At 36.9% G+C, this 26,153-nt stretch overlaps 1 protein-coding gene across 1 annotated transcript in view; it reads left to right on the top strand.

Annotated features, from left to right (window-relative positions):
• Nucleotides 1-26,153, top strand: part of FAM227B (family with sequence similarity 227 member B) — a 209,025-nt gene that overhangs the window by 151,105 nt on the left and 31,767 nt on the right. Inside the window, exons 10-11 of the mRNA XM_068992351.1 lie at nucleotides 15,072-15,169; nucleotides 22,196-22,358. Of these exons, the coding sequence (XP_068848452.1) occupies nucleotides 15,072-15,169; nucleotides 22,196-22,358 (261 nt within the window). The remainder of the gene's footprint in view (nucleotides 1-15,071; nucleotides 15,170-22,195; nucleotides 22,359-26,153) is intronic.

The following is a 26,153-nucleotide window of genomic DNA, read 5'->3' as shown; positions in this document are numbered from 1 at the left end:
ATACAATAAATGAAATGAAAAATACACTAGAGAGAATCAATACAGAATAAATGAAGCAGAAGAAAAAATCAGTTAGGTGGAAGACAGAATGGTGGAAATCTGTGCCATGGAACAGAATAAAGAAAAAATAATGAAAATAAATGAGGACAGTTTTTAAGAGACCTCTGGGACAATATCAGGATGCACCAACATTCACATTATAGGGGTCCCAGAAGAAGATTAAGAGATTATTTTTAAGTCGACAGTTCTAAAATACAGTTATTCCTAAAGATTCATGCAAAAGCTCTTCTCTCACTATATTTAATTTACTGACTAAAAAGTTAATCCTACCAAGTTATTTTTCTTGCTGACACATTTGCAACAGATAGCTTACTTGATTTCTATTAAACCTTGGTACAATAAATTATTATACTTAATATTGATCACTCTAAAAATATGTCTATATTAATTAAATTGACAAGCAAACTAATAAATAATAAATTTAAATTACTCTTAATACTATTTCTCAGTTTACAGGAACCTAAAATTCATTTGGGTTAGTTTCTTTATGTTTCTGGGAATTTTTATAAGTGCTTAATTTCCTTTAAGCCCATTAAGTAGAGCTCATTTATAAATTAACTTTGATAGTACAATCCAAAGGTAGAGAAATATATATGTATAGACAGACACAACCATATATCTAACAGCTTCATTTTAAAGCTTAGTCATGAATTAGGTACTGTAATATAAAACTCACTAGAATAGATAATGATAATCTATTAGATTATCAGAAATTATAATCCAGGCAACGTAAAACATTTTTAAAATTCTAAGTAGACTTTTTGTACTCATTTATTTAATAAATATTTACTGAACAGCCATTATCTGTCAGATTCTGGTCTGTGTACCAACTGCCATGGTAATACAACACACTCTCTTACACAAAGATAAACTTAAATGGAATAAAGATCTAAATGTGAGATCAGAAACTATAAGACTCTTAGAGGAAAACACAGGCAGACACTCTGACATAAATCACAGCAAGATCGTCTATGACCCACCTCCTAGAGTAATGGAAATAAAAACAAGAATAAACAAGTGGGACCCAATTAGACTTAAAAGCTTTTACATAGCAAAGGAAACTATAAACAAGGTGAAAAGGCAGCCCTCAGAATGGGAGAAAATAATAGCAAATGAAACAACTGACAAAGAATTAATCTCCAAAATATACAAGCAGCTCATGCAGCTCAATACCAGAAAAACAAATAACCCAATCAAAAAGTGGGAAGAAGACCTAAACAGACATTTCTACAAAGAAGACATACAGATAGCCAACAAACACATGAAAAGATGCTCAACGTCACTCATTATTATAGAAATGCAAATCAAAACTACAATGAGATATCACCTCACACCCGTCAGAGTGGCAATCATCAAGAAATCCACAAACAAAAAATGCTGGAGAAGATGTGGAGGAAACGGAAACCTCTTGCACTGTTGATGAAAATGTAAATTGATGCAGCCACTATGGAGAACAGTATGGAAATTCTTTAAAAAACTAGAAATAAAACTGCCATATGACCCAACAATCCCACTAATGGGCATATACCCTAAGAAAACCATAACTGAAAAAGATACATGTACGCCAATGTTCATTGCAGCACTATCTACAGTAGCTAGGACATGGAAGCAAACTAGATGTCCATCGATAATGAATGGATAAAGAAGTTGTGGTACACACATACAATCATGTAATGGAATATTACCCAGCCATAGAAAGGAATGCATTTGAGTCATTTCTGGTGAGGTGGATGAACCTAAAGCCTGTTACACAGAGTGAAGTAAGGCAGAAAAAGAAAAATATTGTATATTAACACATATATATGGAATCTAGAAAAATGGTACTGATGAACCTATTTACAGGGCAGCAATAGACACACAGACATAGAGAACACACTTGTGGACACAGTGGGGATGGAGTTCAGTTCAGTTCAGTCGCTCAGTCGTATCCGACTCTTTGCGACCCCATGAATTGCAGCACGCCAGGCCTCCCTGTCCATCACCATCTCCCAGAGTTCACTCAGACTCACGTCCGTCCAGTCAGTGATGCCATCCAGCCATTTCATCCTCTGTCATCCCCTTCTCCTCCTGCCCCCAATCCCTCCAAGCATCAGAGTATTTTCCAATGAGCCAACTCTTCACATGAGGTGGCCAAAGTACTGGAGCTTCAGCTTTACCATCATTCCTTCCAAAGAAATCCCAGGGCTGATCTCCTTCAGAATGGACTGGTTGGATCTCCTTGCAGTCCAAGGGGCTCTCAAGAGTCTTCTCCAACACCACAGTTCAAACACATCAAATCTTCGGCGCTCAGCTTTCTTCACAGTCCAACTCTCACATCCATACGTGACCACAGGAAAAACCATAGCCTTGACTAGACAGACCTTTGTTGGCAAAGTAATGTCTCTGCTTTTCAATATGCTATCTAGGTTGGTCATAACTTTTCTTCCAAGGAGTAAGCATCTTTTAATTTTTTGGCTGCAGTTACCATCTGCAGTGATTTTGGAGCCCCCAAAAATAAAGTCTGACACTGCTTCCACTGTTCACCCATCTATTTCCCATGAAGTGATGGGACCAGATGCCATGATCTTTGTTTTCTGAATGTTGAGCTTTAAGCCAAGTTTTTCACTCTCCTCTTCCACTTTCATCAAGAGGCTTTTTAGTTCCTCTTCACTTTCTGCCATAAGGATGGTGTCATCTGCATATCTGAGGTTATTGATATTTCTCCCGGAAGTCTTGATTCCAGCTTGTGCTTCTTCCAGTCCAGAGTTTCTCATGATGTACTCTGCATATAAGTTAAATAAGCAGAGTGACAATATACAGCCTTGACGTACTCCTTTTCCTATTTGGAACCAGTCTGTTGTTCCATGTCCAGTTCTAACTGTTGCTTACACTGGAATCCTTGGTACACAGTCTGCTTCTGTGCTGTTATGCATAAGCATAAAAGATAATAACCATAGCTATATAAATGCTTTTTATTTGCCTCATTTTTAAAATGCTGGCAGAGTCTGCAGCTTATTTTAAGAATGATTTAACCAAATGAGAGAAAACAAGTGTGGCAAAATGTTGGAAAGGCATAGAGTTTTTTCTTGAGTTTCAAAGAGCAAATTTAATCAGAGAAGTGAGAAAATGCAGAAACAAAGGAAAGCAGTCAAACAAGACAAAATAATAGTAGTTTAGCCATAAAACAAAGTCAAGGTCTTTTAGTTCCACCTCAAGAATTATAGATAATATCCTGAGTCTTATCCTCCAGTAGTATTGCAGACACTAAAACTCCCACTGGTTGGGAATATGGATTCAAAAGTCCAGCAATAAAAATAAAATTTGAAAGAGATATGACTATAAGGTAAAACACTTTTTAAATATCCAGTTAATTAATTGTAGGCATATATGAATCAGTGTAATTTGATTACCAAATAGCTAATGAAATAGGTACAGCATGTCTAGGACACAAGAATAACCACTCAGTATATTTGTTAGACAACACCTAGAGCAGCATGTGAAAATAAGGGCAAAATAGTAAATAGACTATAAACCTAGTTATTGTAATATTGACTATCTCTGTGGAAATAGAATTTACTATTATCATGTTATTGTTTCATAGTTTGCTTTAAGATTAATAGAATGGTTATACCTATTTGACAAAGGAAGACCCTAATAGGTTAAGTAACTTGTCAGTTTTCATAGTAAGTAATGGTGTTGAAACTTGAGACATACTAGAGGAATATGAGAAAATTCAAGTACACTGGATGCTCTGTCCTATTATGTCTGAAATATCTGTTTCACTTTCACATTTAACACACTTTTGCATATCACATATTTCTATGTTTTAGTTTTGTTTTGTCATTTAAATTTTTTATTTAGTTTCCATTGTTTCTGTTAATAAAATCTTATCATTACTTCTTTGAAGGAAATGTATCTTTTTTCTCTGGTTGTTTTTAATATTTTTTCCCTTTATCTCTAGTGTTCAGCAGACTGAGTATAATATACTTAAGTATGGTTTTCTTCATATTTGTACTTTATATTTGGAGTTTTCTAAATCTTTAAAAATCTGTGAGTTGACCTTCTTCATCAGTTTAGGGAAATTCTCCATCATTATCTCTTCAAATGCTGCTCCATCCCAATCTCACTGTCCTCTCCTTCAGGACTCCCATACCCCATGTATCTTATAAGGTTTTGTTTTCTCCATTCTGTGTTTATGTGTGTGTGTGTTTCAGTTTCGATATTTTCTTTGGACTTCCTTCAAGTTCATTAATCTTGTCTTCTGTTAAACACATTCTGGGGCCAGCGTGAGGAACTCCGCCCATGGCAAAGGTCATGAGGAAGGAGGCTTGGCATATGCAAAGGTGTGATCAAGCCTCAGGAAACCCCCTGTTCCCGAGCATCTAACCCCAAAACCAGAGTCTGTTTTATGCTCTCACCCACACCTCTGACTTTACGGGGGGCTCTCCCCCATAACCGTTTCTCTCAGAGAAGGAGTAAACGTGCAGCTCCAAGGCAATAAAAATTCCTGGGCGTGACAAGAGTGTTTCAGCTTAAGGACTCCTCTGAAGGTTATCTAGCCCACCTGTATAGGTTCGTCCGGCCACATGTGATTGTTTACAGCCTCCCAACCTGAGAGGCATGAGATGTTTTAGACTTACTAAAGGCAAAATCTTTTGGGGAGTTGGAAATTATTAGTATAGTGTGTTGGTTAGGAATTATATTGGTGAAGGGTTTCTTCATTTGTTGTGTCAATAATTGCTGCTAATTCCCTGCTCTGGGTGGGACAAGGATGTCTCAGGTCAAACCTCTCTGCTGACAGACTAGCTTGTGTGACAGGATTATCCATACTCCTGCCACATGATTGTTTACTACCTCTTAACCATAAACAGCACAGAGAGTTTTAGAGTATTTTGAGAGTCTTAATTAGCATAGGGCTTTTTCTTCTTGAGTCAATGATTGCCGCCAGGCCTCCATATCCTTAGGCACCTGGGAATATATTAATCAATGTATTTGGAATATAGAAAAGGAAATATAGTAGTTTTTAAGGTTAGCAATACTAGACTTTTTTGAGTTAATGGATTTTCTCTTTTGTAATAGATCACTGTACTTTGTTATAAATCACTGTGTCCTTGCTATGTAAAAATGTAACTTTATCATATCTTAAGACTAAATAGATCTTAAGGGGAGCATTGGTGAAAGGATTTTCAGTTGTTGGGCTGATGTTTGCTGCTAAATCTCCATGTTCCCTACCCTTATAATGAATATAACTAGCATATAGGAAGAAATAAGTATTAACCTTTAAGCATATAGGAGAAATAAGTATTAACCTTTAAGACTAATCATGTTAACCTTGGGTTAAATAAATTCCTTTCTTGATTGTAACTCACTACACCCTCACCCTATAGGAATGTAACTTTATTTGGAGGGTGGTGCCTGGTTTAAGAAAAAAGACCCTTGGAAGAAATAAGTTCTTTGGTTATCAGAAAGAAAGGATCATAAAATGTCAGCAGGTCTCACTCATGGCCAGAAGATGATGTAATATCCCTAAGACCTTTTTTTTAATACATTTATGTGAAGCACCTGATTTTGATAAAGGTCAGGACTGCTGACTCCCGTGTGACTCTGTATTCATCCCTAAGTGTAACAAAAGGTATATAAGCAAACCCAAAAATAAAGAGATCAGATCAGTTTCTGGAAAGACTGATTCCCCCATGTCGCTTCTTTCTTGCTCCTGTTTTTCGGGCTGAATTCCCATCTGGAGCATGTATGCTATTCCACGTAATCCAAGTTATTCAGCCTCTTTTTCTCCACTAATCTTCCTACTATGCTATCCATTTCTAATCTCTCTATATCTGTGGATTAAATATGTGTTTTTCCAAAGACGCCGACTCCGTCCCCACCTTCAAATCACCCTGGATCCACCGGGGCTGGACCCCGGCAACATTCAATGAATTTTTAATTTCAGTCATTGTACTTATTCAGTTCAGTTCAGTCACTCAGTCATGTCCAACTCTTTGCGACCCCATGAATCACAGCATACCAGGCCTCCCTGTCCATCACCAACTCCCAGAGTTCACCCAAACTCATGTCCATCGAGTGGATGATTCCATCCAGCCATCTCATTGTACTTATTAGTATGTACTTATCTATAAGTACATCTGTATGTAATTATAGATCCAGAATGGATCCTTTATTCAATTTTATAGATCCTGATTATTAGTGTTATTTTCACCTGTTGTGTTCATCTTTTCTTTTAATTTATTGAGCATCTTTATGATGTCATTTTAAAGCCCTTTGTCTCTAAACTCCAATTTATGGATCATCTATGTGTCTCTACCTATCACGCACTTTGCTTGTCTTACACTCTTTTATTATACATTAAGCATTGAGTATAAAGTAACTATAGACATTTAGACGATATTATTTTCCACCAGAGATGCCTCTTGCTTTTTCCAGTTAGCATGAGGGACTAAACACCATGCCTTAATCAGTGACTGAACTGGGTTACAGATGGAATACAGCTTTGACAAAATTCACTGAACTCTAGGTCTTCCCTGTTCTTTGGGCATGGTCTTTGTGGGTTTTTAATTAAGAATCTAGGAAGTCTCTATATCCTTAGCCATGAAATAGGGAGAGAGAGTTAATTCTATGCTTTGAATGTTTTGAGCTTAACTCTTTAACCTCCAATGACACACATCTTCAAAATCTGACATATTGTCCTAAGGGGGAAGACCAACCAGCTATTTGTGAAATGTTGTCTCCTAGCCACTGTCTAAGACCTGGAAGAAACTTTGTCCACCCTTTGAGAAGCTTCTAACCCAGCCCTATCCCAGCCTTCCATACCACAGCAGAACTCTGTAAATATCCCATGGTAAAAATTAGCTGTGGTGTACCCGGGGGTTGTCTTGATTTTATACCAGCCTACGTGATTGTTAAAGCTCTGATGGTTCACCTCTTCTCTAATAGAGTACTGCGTCCACCAGACCTGATTCTCAGTAGTACCCCAAATTAGTAGATGCTTTCAAGGGGTGAAATAACTGGAGGCCTGTCAGCTCACAAAGGAAGGGTTCTTCCCTCTCTGGAATTTCCACTTGTTCTACCATTGTTTCCAACGTCTTTTAAAATGACATTTTTGTCATTTACTCTGCTTTTTCTAATTATTAAAGTGGAAACATTGGTCTATAAGACCTACTACATCTGACTCAGAGTAAAAACCTCAAGTAGGTTATTTTAAAAGAATGTTTATCCTTCTCACACACATACAAAATAAATTCTCAGAACAAAACCTTCTAGAAGGTTAAAAATGAAGCAATGAGAAAAGATAATAATGGAAAAAGATAAAAGTATTCAGGAAAAGAAAGCTGATATAGTAATATTCATATCAGACAAATTAAAGGAACAAAGCACTAAAAGGAAGAGAGACTACCTACTGACAAATAATCCAACAGAATGTATTAATATGTGAAGATGTCTATACCAAAAGTATTGCCTAGAAACATAGCAAAAATGTTCAGACTCTCAAGGACGAGCTTACAATTTTTCATATAAAATCCGTAATATTTTAATTCTCCCCGCTTAGATGATAATAGTTAAATCTGACAAAAAGTGTTAGTAAATAATATATATCAGGAAAACACTAGTGATTATGACATGTGTGTGTGAGAGAGAGAGAGGCTACATGCAATAACTCAACTGTCCATTCAAGTGTAGGTACAGATAGAACATTTCCAAAAATTTTCTGTATATTAAGTCAAAAATAAAATCCCGACAATATATAGATCTTACTAACCCTTCTTCTTCCCTTTTTACCTATCTGCTGTAGTCAGTAGTTCTAGCTACTTCTTTGTATTCATCCCAACTCCTTTTACAATTTGCCAACGAAAAATAATTAAAATAATTAAAAATCATTCTCCATCTTTCCCATATCTGAAAGTGTACAGCTAAATGTACACAGAGAACACATTCAACCATGCTAACTATGTCTCATTTTTAATTCATAAGTACACAACTCCAACGGGCCTTAACTCTGTCAGGTAATCATACAGTTTCCTCTAGTCCTTTATTTCTACCACTCATGAAGACTACTATTTCCCCCTTTTACCTTTTCATATCTCCAACACTCTCTCCCCTCTACTCAATTTCAGATAGTAATTTTGCTTCCTACTTCAATGAGAAAATTAAGACAATGAGAACTACCACAAACTCCCACCACCACGTATACCCAGTTACCAACATCATTTTCCATATCCTCTGCTTTCCCAGGCTTCCCAGGTGGCACAGTGGTGACGAATCTGCCTGACAGTACAAGAAACATGAGAGACACAGGTTTGATCCCTGGGTTGGGAAGATCCCCTAGAATAGGAAATAGCAACCCACTCCAGTATTTTTGCCTGGAAAATTCCATGGACAGAGAAGCCTGGTGGGCTACCATCCATGTGGTCACAAAGAGTCAGACATGACTGCGTGAGCATGCATACTCTTTCCCTTCTATGCTCCTGTCTAAGGTCACCTTTGCGAAGCACTTCACAAACATAATGTTCACTTACTCTCCTAGTGATCCTATGAGACCAGTGTTCATGATACTATTTTACAGCTGAGGGTACAGGTTCAAAGTCACATCATTAGAGAGTAACTGTTGCAACACCGTGTTACCTACCACCTTATTACTCAAAAGGCAACTCCATGGACTGTGGTATAGCATTACCAACACCTGTGGTGTTATTAAACCCCATACCTAACAACAAAATCAAAAACTGTATTTGAAAAAGGTCCCCACAATTATTTCCTCCAATGAAGAACACTAGCTGTCTGTGCCATTCTCTTCTTTCCCATGGATTTTCCACTGTAATATAGTGCTACCAATTATGTTAATAATAAAATTTGTTCTTAGATCATATTGTAGTAGCACTCAGTCTTTCTCTCTAAGAAAATTTTATTACGAATGACATGTCTTCCCAAGGTACTAACTAATTCAAACCTTCCATAAATTCTATTAGTGCTTTGTGGTCTTAAAAGGAAACTTCTGATGGTGTCTATTCTCTTGGTATGATTGATTCCATTAAGTTTGAATTTTGTTAGTCTCAGTAGTCAGGATAGGAGCTTAGTGGTAGCAGATCAAAGAATTTGGAATTACCAGCCTTAAAAGAGCCAATTCTTATTCTAATCATTCATTTTAACTATTAATTTCTCATTCACATAGAAATCTTGGTTTCTTATGAGCTTTCTTTAAGACACATTGTTAGTGGTGAATGTTGATAATCCACCCATGGAAGAGGTTTGAGAGCCTAGAATTTTTTTTAATGGTGGAATAAAATGCTAGTTTCTTTGTTTAGGACAGAAGTCTAACTTACAGTAATTATTCTGATGGAAAGATTTTGGTGAAATGGTGGGGGACTGACACTGCGTCACTAGGACTTCTGCTAGCATTTTTCCCATTAGAGCACAATGACTCTAAACAAAGTAGAAATTATATGGGTGAACCACAGTACCCTTCATTTAACATGTACACTAAGAGGAAAACATAATGAACTCTTGCAAAAGTTTTATGCCTGCTACATTTGACCTCTCCATCCACATTTTGAATGAAGCATACGTATTTCATGTAAGTCATACATAACACTGACACCACCAAAATGTGAATTCTTTACCACTTTGATTTTATTATTTCAATGTTTTGATTTTTAACTAATAATACTGCAATTTATTCCTCTGTGGTAAAGGTAACTATACATTCCTTGGCTCCTCTTTTCTTCATGATTTTCATAGTGGTTGGGTTGGTCCATTCCTATTTCATTTATAAAATTTATGATAATTTCAGATAATCAGGCTTATTAACAAGTTTATGACTTAAGGGGTAAAACCACATCACTCACATCATTTGTTAAGCAACTATAGTATTTAAATTAACTCATAATTACGGACCAATTATTTCAATCATCATCAAAGATTTGAGTTCAATGTATTATTTCCTGACAGAAACATAGTAAAAATCTGTTTACACTAGTATAACCGCTTCATCTTAATCTCCTTTGCTCTTTTTCTTCTTCGTATTCTTAAAACAGTCCCTAAGGTAACACTTTCCTGCAACTAGGGTGGTCTCCTCAAAGTCCTGTTAAAATACCTTGTTACCCAACCTCAGCCCTATGTATATGCCATTGGCCTGAATTCTTTCTCCATGTCTGAATTCCTGCAAATCTGATCAGTTTTTAAGTGAGCCTTCTCTGATTGACTCATCCCACAAACAATCTCTAATTCATCCTTAAAGTTTTATTTCTGATACAATCTATTTGCCTCTTTATCTTACATTAACTTTTGAATAGATGTTGAATTTTTCACAAATATTACCTGCATATGTTTTATCAACCTACTTGATTACAGTTGGTTACTGAGGCCAGCAACTGTATACTTTTAATTTCTCTTGAAATTTGTAGTATTATTCACAAAGTCTGCAAAGAAAGCATTTCTTGAAGCAATGCATGAAAAATTGAATAAATGGAAAATGGGTTTAGGTTTAAGAAATCACATTTGTAGGGTTTTTCCCCACTTGATGGAGGTAGGTTAATTTAATCTATCTTCTCATGCCTTAATTCACATAATATAAAATAGGGAACATAATTTAAACAAACTAACAAAAATGTATAAAAGACCTCTTTTACACAGGAGGAAATTTAGACTCAACTGGAATGTGGGTCACTGGAGATTACATATACAGTTGTAATCAAATTCATTTTTTCACTGCCCAGAGCAAGTTGCAAATGCCATAATTATCTTCAAAGAGACTAGATATTTAGTCCTACCACATGCCTTGGAAGGATGAAAAGGTGAATACTTGTGAACACCTCAACTGATTAACACCCTCTCCTAAGAGAAGCTCTTTGTAACGTAATGAATGTTGTTGATATGTAAATACAGCCATATTTGAGTCTATAAGATTGCACTATGTTCACCAAGGGCATATAAAAACAAAGTATAATCTGGTAAAAATGGATCTACAAGTGGCCAAGAAAATTCAGTTCTAATATATATCTCTTTGTCAGTCTACCTCAGCTCAAAAATATGTCTCAGATTTTCTAAAGAAATAGATAACACTCAATCACTCCTCAATATTTTCTCTCAATGAATCTTTTACTAAGTATGAAGTAAGAGAATTTGTATTCATTCTCCTTAAAAAATGATGGTAGTGACAATATTGTCTAAATTTTACATAACCATTACAGGATGCCAGTTATGTGTGATTTGCCTATATGATCTCATTTTTATCCAGTTAACAAGTCTATAATTTAATCATTATTATCATTTCAAAATTATATTTCAAGGAACTGAAAGCTTAAAGAATTTTATTTGCCCAAAGTCACTTAGTTTTCCAGTGGCAGAGCTGATGTTTAAATCTGTGTCCATCTGTCTCCAAGGCTTAAATAATACACTACTCTGATTCAGGAATGCACATTAAGTTCACATGCACATACTTCCGGCTACTGGAGCCACTCTTTTAGTGAATAGGAGAGGGAAATACCTTGAAACGTCTCCCAGACTGTGACTGGAATTGTCTTGGGAAGTACCTGCAGAAATAGCTTATGTATTTTTAGAGCAATTTTTGGAGTATGATTAAGGTCTTGAAATGCTCTGCCACCAGTGGAAAATTCACCATGAGTTTAGCTGTGATATTTTTCAAATAAAAGCAAGAATCATGGTCTGAAAAGTAGAAACATATTTATAGAATAACACATGCAAAATATTGTCCCAATAAATAAAAAATATTGTGTCAAAAGTAGCCACGATGACACAGTAAAAAGAGCCTAAGCTCACCTCCTCTGAAAAGCACACCAAAATCACAACTACGTGCAGAAGAGAACTGCCTCTGCACCCATCCCTAGACACTGACCAGCCCACCAGAGGGTCTTGGCATCTATTGTGCATAGGATAAACATGACGGTCCTTTTGTTTAAACTATCTGTTCATAACAACTAGAAGATAGGTTCAGTTCAGTTCAGTTCAGTTCATTCCAGCCGCTCGGTTGTGTCCGACTCTGCGACCCCATGGACTGCAGCACCCCAGGCCTCCCTGTCCATCACCAACTGCCGGAGTTTATTCAAACTCACGTCCATTGAGTTGGTAATGCCGTCCAGCCATCTCATCCTCTGTCGTCTCCTTCTCCTCCTGCCCCCAATCCCTCCCAGCATCAGGGTCTTTTCAAATGAGTCAGCTTTTCGCATCAGGTGGCCAAAGTATTGGAGTTTGAGCTTCAACATCAGTCCTTCCAGTGAATATTCAGGACTGATTTCCTTTAGGATGGACTGGTTGGATCTCCTTGCTGTCCAAGGGACTCTCAAGAGTCTTCTCCAATACCACAGTTCAAAAGCATGAATTCTTCAGTGGTCAGCTTTCTTTATAGTCCAGCTCTCACATCCATACATGACTACTGGAAAAACAATAGCTTTGACGAGAAGGACCTTTGTTGGCAAAGTAATGACTCTGCTTTTTAATATGCTGTCTATGTTGGTCATAACTTTTCTTCCAAGGAGCAAAGCGTCTTTTAATTTCATGGCTGCAGTCACCATCTGCAGTGATTTTGGAGCCCCAAAAAATAAAGTCTGACACTGTTTCCCCATCTATTTCCCATGAAGTGATGGGACCAGATGCCATGATCTTAGTTTTCTGGATGTTGAGTTTTAAGCCAACTTTTTCACTCTCCTCTTTCACATTTATCAAGAGGCTCTTTAGTTCCTCTTCACTTTCTACCATAAGGGTGGTGTCATCTGCATATCTGAAGTTATTGATATTTCTCCCGGCAATCTTGATTCCAGCTTGTGTTTCTTCCAGTCCAGCGTTTCTCATGATGTACTCTGCATAGAAGTTAAATAAGCAGGGTGACAGTATACAGCCTTGACGTACTTCTTTTCCTATTTGGAACCAGTCTGTTCCATGTCCAGTTCTAACTTTTGCTTCCCGACCTGCATTCAGGTTTCTCAAGAGGCAGGTCAGGTGGTCTGGTATTCCCATCTCTTTCAGAATTTTCCACAGTTTATTGTGATCCACACAGTCAAAGGCTTTGGCATAGTCAATAAAGCAGAAATCGATGTTTTTCTGGAACTCTTTTGTTTTTTCAGTGATCCAATGGATGTTGGCACTTTGATCTCTGGTTCCTCTGCCTTTTCTCAATCCAGCTTGAACATCTGGAAGTTCATCGTTCACGTACTGTTGAAGCCTGGCTTGGAGAATTTGGGGCATTACTTTTTTGCTAGCATATGGGAAAAGTACAATTGTGTGGTAGCTTGAACGTTCTTTGACATTGCCTTTCTTTGGGATTGGAATGAAAACTGACCTTTTCCAATCCTGTGGTGACCGTTAAGTAATATCACCTAAGTATGTATTTAAGAATAATTCAAAATAGAGCGTTTTTTATTTTTAATTATTCCTCCCAAAGAGAATATTTTTATTCATTTCTTATTTATCTTTTCAGTGTTCCTTTATACAAATGAAGGCAAGTACAATAGATATTCTATCCCTTTTAAACTGAACATAGCATATTGTATACTTTCAGTCAAGTAATATACTCTGTGTACTGTGCTGCAACTTACTTTCCTCACTTAATGATATAACCTCAAGATATCTTCACATCTGTACAGAGATGTTGCTCATTTCTTTTTACAGCTCATAGTATTCCAACAAATAGGAGTACCATGGCTTTTTCAACTGCACCTGACTATTAAATACATAGGTTGTTTATAATCTCTAAATTTTACAAATCATGCTATAATCATTAAACTTGTACATGTGTGTTTTTGTACTTGTGTAGGAGATTGTGAAGAATATATTCTTAGGGGAGGGATTACTAGGCAAAGAAAAAATGTCTGTGTTATTGATAGATATTGTCAAATTCCTCTCCATAATGGGTTGTATGTTTTTGAGCAAGTTTTAAAGTAGAGAAATTACATGGTTCATTACCTTCTTGCCCATTCTAACTCCCAACTTAACCTAACTTTTGTTTCACTCTTAAAATACAGGTTCCTTGACAGCCAATTTTTTAATCTCTGCCAGAGACAAATGCCTAGTTGCCTCCAGTATTTCAAGCTAATATCGAATATCTTTTAATATCTAACATAAATAATCAATCCAAGTAACCTTCTTTAATTCTTTAAGGTTTGTCATCAACCTCACATACTATAGTCTAATTTGTCTACCTGGTAACTGGTAATAATTGTCAGTGCCAAGATCTAGTACAAACTTCTCAGATCACCTGCTTTCTCTGTTCTATATTGAGGTACCCTTAGTAACTAGCCTGTGCTTTTAGCCTGATTGACATGACTGATAAAATGATATAGTTCTCTAAGATAAGAATCCCTATGTACCCTCACGCATATTTATGCTGGTTACAAAAAAAAAAAAAATTACCAAGTCTTTCCTTATCTGGGCGTGTTGTCAGTATATGGAAAAGGTGGCCTTTGACATGCCAAGGTCCAAACCTCCTATTCCCCTTAACTAGAGGGTCATGAAAAGAGCTCTGAACTCAGAAGCAAAAGCCCTAGGTCCATATCCTCTTCCTCTACTCTCAATAAATGGTAGGGTAAGACTTAGAGCAAGACTTAATCTTAGAAAAAGTTGTAGAGTTTCCTGCACTTTAGTTTTCTCATCTGTAATTTGTGGGAAATTTAGTTAGCTCATAATATGGTTTATGAGGACAGCATGAAATAGTGTAAGTGAATAAATTTGAAAACTCTAAATCCCTATTAAGTAAAATGAGATGGAATATTCATTTCCTCTGACTGGGGCATGCGTGCATGCTCCGTTGACTCTTTGGGGACTCCATGAACTGTAGCCCGCCAGGCTCCTCTGTCCATGGAATTTTCCAGGCAAGAATACTGGGGTGGGTTGTCATTCCCAACTCCAGGGATCTTCCCAACCCAAGGACTGAACCTGCATTTCTTGCTCCCGCATTGGCAGGCAGATTCTTTACCACCTGGGAGCCTAGATTGACTGGAGCAAGCTATTATGTAACAATATCCTAACCTAAAGAACAGAATTTAAGAAAATTTTTTGTTTATTTGTTTTAGCTATAGACTTCAATATAACGAAAATTTTACAGAACCCCAAAGCATATACAACACCTGCATTCAAGGAAGAATCAAGACCACCAAAACTACCAACAAAGGTTTGAAGTATAATGATCATTAAAAAAAAAAAAGTTCTTTTTAAATTTTCAGTATAATTAATTCAACAGTTTCACATGGACAATGTAGGTTATTATACTCTTGATATGTATTTGAGAAAAACTGATCAGAAGAGACTTATTAGGGAGACTAACCTTAATATCGCTAAGTTGTGTTTATTTCTGAAACTATCCTCATCTCTAAGGGAAAAGAATAATGTTTATCTTTTCCTCATAATTCTGGCACTGCTTCTACTTGGGCTGACATACACACATAGCTGTGACCTGAAAAACCATCAGTCAAAGTTGTAGACAAAACATCAAAGGAGTTTTCAACAGTGATTGACCTGTCCCTACCACTTAAACCATGGTACTGGAATAAATGACCACATGTAGGTATTGTTACTCTTCAGTCTTGAATGCTTGCTTTCTCCACAGTTTTAAAGGTGCCTCCAAAATAGAGATCCTATGGACTTGCTACCTTGTGTTGCTTTAGCCCAAATTTGATGAGACTGTTGGCTTGAACTTCTGAATTTGATCTCTTAATTTGTTGGCCAGTTAAGTTTTAAATCTGTTTCAGTCTTTATTGACAAAATTTGGTCTGAATTATCTGGTTAAGTCTATTATTTTAAATTTTAAATTTTAAATTATGCCTATAAAAATCACTTTATGAAAGTCATATTCATATATTTCCAGGTCTTTAATAATCCAGGTATGTAGAATCTCTTCCAAATGTCACAGTCCTGCCAAGGATGTTTTGCTGGTGCTTAGGATAGAAATTGGTGACCTCTGAGAGTCAGGTTGATGTAGATGGCAATAGTGCACCATCTTGGCTGCAGGGGATGGGAGAGCAGGGGAGGAGATGGAAGTAGAGGAGGAGGGCAGTGTTGGTAGATTTCAAAATCAGAAAAGTATGATAGAAATTGTATAGTTGATCTTCAACAGTGCTAAAAATGGTCTTTCATACTTTGTTTACAAGTTGGAGAAATATGGATGGAGGGATTTATAACTGACCAAATGACCTTTCTTCAGATGACACTTTAAAAGCTAGAAAGCAAATGGCAGTTATGTCTTTGGCAGTACACCATATTGCTGCCATATCATTCACACATTTTATTGACAACTTGGATGAAAATATGGTTGCCATTTTTATTAGCTATGTAGAAGTCATAAAACTTGGAAGAATTATGAATGACCAAAAGTTTGCAACAGGCTGGAATAACAGACCTGAACTTAGAAGATAAACTGTTACTGTGGAAAAAGTATAAAGGTCCAAAATTATAACTTCCTAAGTATAGAATAATAAAGCCTTGACTTGGAGGCATCTGAAAAGATTTGGGAATCACTTTCAACAGTAAGCTCTCTATATGTCAAAAGTAGAATGTCATTGATCCCAAAATCTACTGTATTCATGGGCTGTCTAAACATATGTGCTGATTGGACAAAGATTGTGCATTATGTTCATTTTGGAGCCCTGCATTGTAAAAGGGTGTAATAATCAAGATAATAAAGTGCTCTGAAACCATAATGTTTGAGCAATTGCCAAAATATGTAAAGATGTTTCCACTAGAAAAGATGAGACTGGAACCCATAATAACTGTTTTCAAATATGTAGACAGCTACAGTAGATTAGATTAGTAGCAGGATTAGACTTTTTCTATATGGCTCAAAAAAGTTTTTACTAATACATACTAAAAAGTTTTACTTTTACCAATAAGTAAAAGCTTTACAGAGACATGTTTCAGTTCAATGGAAACAAAAGTTTTCTAAGCACTTTTTTTTTTCTAAGTGTCCGACTCTTTCTTTGTGGTCTGCAGCCCACAAGGCTCCTCTGTCCATGGGATTCTCCAGGATAGAATATTCAAGGGGATTTCCATTCCTTTCTCCAGAGGATCTTCCCTACCCAGGGATCAAACCGGAGTCTCTGGCATTGCCGCAGATTCTTTACCATCTGAGCTACAAGGAAGTCCTTCTATGCACCAGTGTCATCCAAATGCTGAATGAGTGCTTATGGGTTCCCAGTGTCCATAGGAGCATAGACAGTACACACTTCCAAACCTCAAAATCAAAGCTTAGCTTTCTATTCACTATCAGCAATTATCGTTTAGTAAACTAACAGAAAAGCAGATGGCTGAAACCATTGCTTGGACTTCCTAGTTCATCCTTTGTGACCCGTCCAAAGTTCATTGGATTGCATGGTTCTTCAAATTTAGTACTAAATTGACTTTGGCTATAAAAGTTTTGTTTTCACTTCAGTTCAGTTCAGTCACTCAGTCATGTCCGGCTGTTTGCGACCCCATGAATCACAGCACGCCAGGCCTCCCTGTCCATCACCAACTGCTGGAGTACACTCAGACTCACATCCTTCGGGTCAGTGATGCCATCCAGCCATCCAATCCTCTGTCGTCCCCTTCTCCTCCTGACCCAATTCCTCCCAGCATCAGAGTCTTGTCCAATGACTCAACTCTTCGCATGAGGTGGCCAAAGTACTGGAGTTTCAGCTTTACCATCATTCCTTCCAAAGAAATCCCAGGGCTGATCTCCTTCAGAATGGATTGGTTGGCTCTCCTTGCAGTCCAAGGGACTCTCAAGAGTCTTCTCCACACCACACTTCAAAAGCATCAATTCTTCGGCGCTCAGCCTTCTTCACAGTCCAAGTCTCACATCCATACATGACCACAGGAAAAACCATAGCCTTGACTAGATGGACCTTAGTCGGCAAAGTAATGTCTCTGCTTTTGAATAAGCTATCTGGGTTGATCATAACTTTTCTTCCAAGGAGTAAGCGTCTTTTAATTTCATGGCTGCAATAACCAACTGCAGTGGTTTTGGAGCCCAAAAAAATAAAGTCTGACACTGTTTCCAGTGTTTCCCCATCTCTTTGCCATGAAGTGATGGGACCAGATGCCATGATCTTCATTTTCTGAATGTTGAGCTTTAAGCCAACTTTTTCACTCTCCACTTTCACTTTCATCAAGAGGCTTTTGAGTTCCTCTTCACTTTCTACCATAAGGGTGGTGTCATCTACATATCTGAAGTTATTGATATTTCTCCCGGCAATCTTGATTCCAGCTTGTGCTTCTTCCAGTCCAGCGTTTCTCATGATGTACTCTGCATATAAGTTAAATAAGCAGGGTGACAATATACACCCTTGACGTACTCCTTTTCCTATTTGGAACCAGTCTGTTGTTCCATGTCCAGTTCTAACTGTTGCTTCCTTACCTGCATTCAGGTTTCTCAAGAGGCAGGTCAGGTGGTCTAGTATTCCCATCTCTTTCAGAATTTTCCACAGTTTATTGTGATCCACACAGTCAAAGGCTTTGGCATAGTCAATAAAGCAGAAATAGATGTTTTTCTGGAACTCTCTTGCTTTTTCCATGATCCAGCAGACGTTGGCAATTTGATCTCTGGTTCCTCTGCCTTTTCTAAAACCAGCTTGAACATCAGGAAGTTCATGGTTCACATATTGCTGAAGCCTGGCTTGGAGAATTTTCAGCATTACTTTAGTAGCATGTGAGATGAGTGCAATTATGTGGTAGTCTGGGAATTATTTGGCATTGTCTTTCTTTTGGATTGGAATGAAAACTGACCTTTTCCAGTCCTGTGCCACTGCTGAGTTTTCCCAATTTGCTGGCATATTGAGTGCAGCACTTTCACAGCATCATCTTTCAGGATTTGAAACAGCTCAACTGGAATTCCATCACCTCCACTAGCTTTGTTCGTAGTGATGCTTTCTAAGGCCCACTTGATGTCTGGCTCTAGGTGAGTAATCACACCATCATGATTATCTGGGTCGTGAAGATCTTTTTTGTACAGTTCTTCTGTGTATTCTTGCCACCTCTTCTTAATATCTTCTGCTTCTGTTAGGTCCAAACCATTTCTGTCCTTTATCGAGCCCATCCTTGCATGAAATGTTCGCTTGGTATCTTTAGTTTTCTTGAAGAGATCTCTAGTCTTTCCCATTCTGTTCTTTTCCTCTATTTCTTTGCATTGATCACTGAAGAAGGCTTTCTTATCTCTTCTTGCTATTCTTTGGAACTCTGCATTCAGATGCTTCTATCTTTCCTTTTCTCTTTTGCTTTTCGCCTTTCTTCTTTTCACAGCTATTTGTAAGCCCTCCCCAGACAGCCATTTTGCTTTTTTGCATTTCTTTTCCATGGGGATGGTCTTGATCCCTGTCTCCTGTACAGTGTCACGAACCTCATTCTATAGTTCATCAGGCACTCTATCTATCAGATCTAGGCCCTTAAATCTGTTTCTCATTTCCACTGTATAATCATCAGGGATTTGATTTAGGTCATACCTGAATGGTCTAGTGGTTTTCCCTACTTTCTTCAATTTCAGTCTGAATTTGGTAATAAGGACTTCATGATCTGAGCCACAGTCAGCTCCTGGTCTTGTTTTTGTTGACTGTATAGAGCTTCTCCATCTTTGGCTGCAAAGAATATAATCAATCTGATTTCAGTGTTGACCATCTGGTGATGTCCATGGGTAGAGTCTTGTCTTGTGTTGTTGGAAGAGGGTGTTTGCTATGACCAGTGCATTTTCTTGGCAAAACTCTATTAGTCTTTGCCCTGCTTCTTTCTGCTTTCCAAGGCCAAATTCGCCTGTTACTCCAGGTGTTTCTTGACTTCCTACTTTTGCATTCCAGGCCCCTATAATGAAAAGGACATCTTTTGGGGGTTTTAGTTCTAAAAGATCTTGTAGGTCTTCATAGAACCATTCAACTTCAGCTTCTTCAGCCTTACTGGTTGGGGCATAGACTTGGATTACTGTGATATTGAATGGTTTGCCTTGGAAACGAACAGAGATCATTCTGTCGTTTTTGAGATTGCATCCAAGTACTGCATTTTGGACTCTTTTGTTGACCATGATGGCTACTCCATTTCTTCTGAGGGATTCCTGCCCACAGTAGTAGATATAATGGTCATCTGAGTAAAATTCACCCATTCCAGTCCATTTTAGTTTGCTGATTCCTAGAATGTCAATGTTCACTCTTGCCATCGTTGATTGACTACCTCCAATTTGCCTTGATTCATGGACCTGACATTCCAGGTTCCTATGCAATATTGCTCTTTACAGCATCAGACCTTGCTTCTATCACCAGTCACATCCACAGCTGGGTATTGTTTTTGCTTTGGCTCCATCCCTTCATTCTTTCTGGAGTTATTTCTCCACTGATCTCCAGTAGCATATTGGGCACTTGCTGACCTGGGGAATTCCTCTTTCAGTATCCTATCATTTTGCCTTTTCATACTGTTCATGGGGTTCTCAAGGCAAGAATACTGAAGTTGTTTGCCATTCCCTTCTCCAGTGGACCACATTTTGTCAGATCTCTCCACCATGACCCGCCCGTCTTGGGTTGCCCCGCGGGCATGGCTTAGTTTCATTGAATTAGACAAGGCTGTGGTCCTAGTGTGATTAGATTGACTAGTTTTCTGTGAGTATGGTTTCAGTGTGTCTGCCCTCTGATGCCCTCTTGCAGCACGTACCATCTTACTTGGGTTTCTCTTACCTTGGGCATGGGGTATCTCTTCACGGCTGCTCCAGCAAAGCGCAGCCGCTGCTCCTTACCTTGGATGAAGGGTATCTCCTCACCACCGCCCTTCCTGACCTTCAACTTGGGATAGCTCTTCTAGGCCCTCCTGTGCCCACGCAGCCACCGCTGCTTGGTCATGGAATCTTAAAGTTCTCAGAGTTTTCTGCCATTATCTTTTGTGGGGGTAATTGGAAGCAATGAGACTTCTGTTAATTATTTTGGCTACTTGGTATACCTTTAGCAAGAGTTCTTTGGACAACTTGCGACCTTAAAGTACCCAAGAAAATGGCTAAGGCTCCACAAAACACTGGATTTGCATTTAATGCCTATTTATGCTCTTGACTGATGGAACTATCCTTTAAAAGTCATAGATTCTCATAGAGGAGGACAGATCTGTGTACTGTGGTTTTCCTAGTTTAGAAACTAGTAACTGCAGAAAAATAACAGAAATGTCTATATCTAAAACCAGTAAGATAGAGTTTCTGTCTTATTATTACCAAGGCAGAACTCAGAAAAAGGGTAATTAAGACATCTTTCTAGACAGGCAAGATCTCCCTTTAAACCTGACAGAGCTCACTTCATTTTGCATGCAGTTTTTGAGATCAGGCTAGATATATCCTGATATGAATTGTCATCAAGACAACAGTGGAATTACAGTAGCCCCACCATTTGAAGTAATTTTGGAGCACCTATGAATGAATACAGTGAAAAATTGACCATAAGCAAAAGAAATATGAGAATTTTATATATCAGTTAAAACAAATGAGAAAAAAAATTTCCACATAGGAAATGGAATCAACAATAAATCTCTCATCTAGGAATTACAAAAACTGAGGAAAGACAACATGAGTAGTTGCTATACTTACCTTGTATTCTACAAGAAGTCAATAGTAGAATATTGAAGCAATTATAATTATGGTGATTGTCTCCCTGGCACAGAATTCATGGTCGAAGTTTCTTTCATCAGCGCTTTGATGGGCTTCTGGCCTCCATTGTTCTGATGAGAAGTCACCTGTTAACTTTTGGGGGTTCTCTTATATGTCATTTTTCTCTTGCTGTTTTTGAAATTTTTCTATTTGTCATTTTTAACACTTTTGACTATGATACATCCAGATGTGACTTTATCCTACTTGGAGTTAAGTTTCTAGGATGTGTTTTTTTAAAACTTGGAAAGTTTCAGTCATTATTTCTTCATATTTTTTCCATCCCTTTTTCTGGGGTTATGCTCATTTTTCTCTCTCTGTTCTTCAGATAGAATGATCTCTATTGGCCTGTCTTCATGCTAAAGACTACCAGAGCCTTACAACACACACTCATAGGCTTATAAGCACTTTCATTAAGAAGAATGCCTTGCAAAATTTCCCTTTGTTTTAATATACCAGATAATAATTGTATTTATAGTTATAATGCAGATATATTTAATTTATAGTTCTTTAAAAATACGCAAAAGTAATAATTGACTCTTCTTTTTTTTTTCCTACCCCTTCCAGTCACATTATATCAGTAGTGGTCCAGAGTTTCACCGTGTTCTCTTCAATATTGGAGGTCAGAGTCCACTGATTTTATATTATCTTAAAATGCATGAGGTAGCTGGTATTTCCAAAGCCCCTAGACAAGTCAGGATTAAACTCACTGAAATACTGAAAGAACCATATCCTTTTTAAGCTTTGCTTTAATGTGATCTATCTCCAAAATATTCAAAACTTTTAGCTTTTTTTAATGTCTCAGTTAAGAAAAAAAAAATATTGTCTTTTATAACTAATGCTCTATTTAGCATTGAATTACATTCACAACTTTCATAGCATGTTTGGGTAAAAGTATTTTCTCTTTTAGATCTATGGCTGTGATTTTGCATGTAAGAGAAATAAAACAAACATAAAACTCAGGAACTTAAAAAACTGGTATGTTTAGCTCGTTAGTAAAGTGTTCCATTTCAAACATTTGTCAGAACTGTGGGTCATGGGCTTCTAGATTTCTCCAGAAGAAAGTTTCAGACATAGCTTAGCTATGTAATCGTTTGTTCAACTGAATATTTCTTAGCTTAATGTATAAAAATATATCAGTTAGCCAAAAAGTTCTTTTGGGTTTTTCCTTTTTTTTAAAATCCCAAACACACTTTTTGGCCAACCCAACAATTTAATGAAGTTGGAGCTCTTTGGTTGCAGCAGGGGTGTCTGTTTACAGTCTTGTCCCCCTTCTGTGTAACCGATTTTTGCCCAGGTCTCACTAGGGACATGGCTGAACACAAAGGGATATAGTAAATGGTCTCTAAACTGGGGTATATACAACTCTGGGTGGAAAATATATATATTGTATCTATTTATATCTTTAAAAATAAAAAAGAAATTACACTTGACTAATATTTAGAAGACAAGTACCCTCACTCAGTTGACATTTCAGTTTTCACTCTACTGTATTGAGGGATAATAATGACATCTTTGCTCTTATGTTATTGTCTGAGGTTCACAATTTATTGCTGTTTTCTTTGGATGGTTAAGCAGAGTTATAGATTATATCATGTAATTTAACTAAATTAACACTTACTAGTGGACCAATAGCTTTAAACATTTCCCTGAAAAGAAACTTTGGATTGATGGTAATATTTATAATGCAAGACTATTAAAAAAAAAAGACTGAATGATATTTCCCCTGTTTCTTGAAGGAGCTCCTTTTCAGTCACACTGAGAGACAAAATTAGTGGTGATCCAATAAGTTCTGCTGAGACATAGGCCAAAAAAATTAAAATTTTCAAAAACATCAATTGAAATATGGATAGACATCATTGTTACAACAATGAGCCTAGCCCTAAATGTACATTGTACTTTTCAAAATTAGCAAATAATAGTATGATGCCAGTTTAATTTGCAAGGCATTTATAAACTGTATAGACCTCAATACAAATCTCTATAATTTGAGGATAAAAGGTTCAGTGTACCATTAATAAATATCATGTTAAATTTTATTTTTAAATATTTTATTTCATCTCACTTTTCTATTTGTAAATGGCATCTTTTATAATATGCCTAATATATTAATACAGATTGATATGTGTATAATTTCTAAATTTTAAATTATACCTATAAGGGTGTGTGCTCACATAGCGTTTACTCATAGGATACATGATCCTAGAAATGTGGAGAACACTGCTCTAGCAGATTCTGAGGATTCTTTGTAGGACACTTCTCCCATATTTCAGTCCAGATAACCTCCAGAGTCTCACTGACCACAGGGAGATAGAATTAACTTGGATGACTCTGGAACACAAGGAGAAAGGCAAACTAGAGAACTAATTCAGTCTGTTCTGAGACTTGTAATTTAAGGATGCTCATCAATCTTGAATTATTCAAACTAATGCTTAAAATTCAAAATTTTTAAATGTTTAGAAGTGAAACTTGAAAGATATCTAAAACCATTCATAATAGATTATTTTTATTTTTAGCTAATTTTTATTGTGATTGTAAAAAATGTCTCTATTTATATTTCTGATGGGTATGGATTTGTCAAACAGCAATACAAGGTTTCATAACACCAATTTACTGAGAATGTTGGAAGAGAGTAAGTATGGGTTGAGATGGGAAAAGCACAAAATGGATATCTACAACATGAAACCATTTAGGAGAGTATTTCATTTCCTAAAGATCTGAAAGAAATCACCATTCAGAAAATGTCAGCTATGGACAAAATTGATTTAAAAAGATACATACCACTTCAGTGTTCATAGCAGCACTATTTACAATAGCCAGGACACGGAAACAATCTAAAAGTCCATCTACAGATGAATGGCTGAATAAAATGTGGTACACATACATAATGGAATATTACTCAGCCATAAAAAAGAAATGCCATTTGCAGCAACATAGATGGACCTAGAGCTAATCATACCGAGTGAAATAAGCAGAAAGACAAATGCCATATGATATCATTTATACATCTAAAGTATGACATAACTGAACTTACCTGTGAAACAGAAACAGACTCAGAGACATAGAGAATAGACTGTGGCTGCCGGGGGTGGTGGGGGATGGATGGGGAGTTTGGGATCAGCAGATGTAAACTATTATATACTGAATGGGTAAACAACAGAATCCTGCTGTATAGTAAGGGAATTATATTCAATATCCTGTGATAAACCATAATGGAAAAGAATATGGAAAAATGTGTATATATGTATAACTAATCACTTTGTAGAAATTAATACAACATTAAAAATAAACTACACTTCAAAAAAACAAAATTTTTTAAGAAAAGAAAGTAACTGACTTTCCATAATGCTTTCTGAGCTTGTAAAATGTAATACCTGCTGATAAGAAAAAAATATTCCTATATCTAATGATGAACAAAATGATAATACCTTACATTCATCAGCACTCTACAGTGTTTCAAAGCATATATTGACTCTCGTGTATTATTATGAGAAATGGTAAAACTCCTGTGACAGTGGGAAGAGCAGGTACTCATACAGCCACTCTACAAATGAGGAAGTCAAAGCTCGAGGGTGAGTAGCTTGCCCAGATGATTCATGCAGCAGAGCTGGCAACAGTCTGCTGTTCTGCTACTTGCCTGACATGACAGTCCAGGCTGGTGGTCGGCGACACAGCCCAGTAATGTTTTCGACAAGATCTTTATTTTAACATGTTTTTCCTTTAAAATTTTTGTTGTTGTTTTGGGGTTTTTTTAACTTTTAATTTTATATTGGGTTATAGCTGATTAACAATGTTGTGGTAGTTTCAGGTAGACAGCAAAGGGACTCAGCCATACATATACACGCATCCATTCTCCCCCAACTCCCCTCCCATCCAGGCTGCCACATAACATTGAGCAGAGTTCCCTGTGCTATACAGTAGGTTTTTGTTGATTATCCACTTTAAATATAGCAGTGTGTACATGTCAGTAATTTTTTTAAATTGAAGTATAGTTGATTTTTACAATGTTATGTTAAAACCAAGATCTTGGTAGCTGCTAATGAAATTTGTGTCCAGATTTCTTTTATCTGTGATGACTGTATGATCATTAAATTTATCTTTCTCCTGAAAGTTTACATTTACAGCTATTTATTTACATTTATATTTACAGCTATTCAGAATTTAGAATATTGTATTAGTTTTCTCTGGGCTTATTGGAGTCCTCTGGCTTTTCTGAAGTGGAAAAATAACACTCTGCAGTAAACACATCTATTCAGAGTGAAGGAGTAGGAGATAGTAGAGAAAGTGGAGGAGATAAATAACAAAAACAAAAAAAGACAAATTTAATTCATCATGTTTGGGATTGGCAGACTCTAAAATGGTCCTCAGTGGTTCCTGCCTTCTGTTTTATGCCCTTGTGTAATTATTTCCCATTGGGTATGGGCTGAACCTATGACTTGCTTCTAACAAATAGAATATAGCAAACATAATGAAATGTCACTTTTGAGATTCAGCTATGAAAAGACTGACATCAGTCCTACTCAGC

This window comes from Capricornis sumatraensis, chromosome 2, assembly GCF_032405125.1.
Source record: "Capricornis sumatraensis isolate serow.1 chromosome 2, serow.2, whole genome shotgun sequence".
Lineage (NCBI taxonomy): Eukaryota > Metazoa > Chordata > Mammalia > Artiodactyla > Bovidae > Capricornis > Capricornis sumatraensis.
The sequence above is the reverse complement of the archived record's forward strand: the minus strand, read 5'-3'. Positions and strand labels throughout refer to the sequence as shown.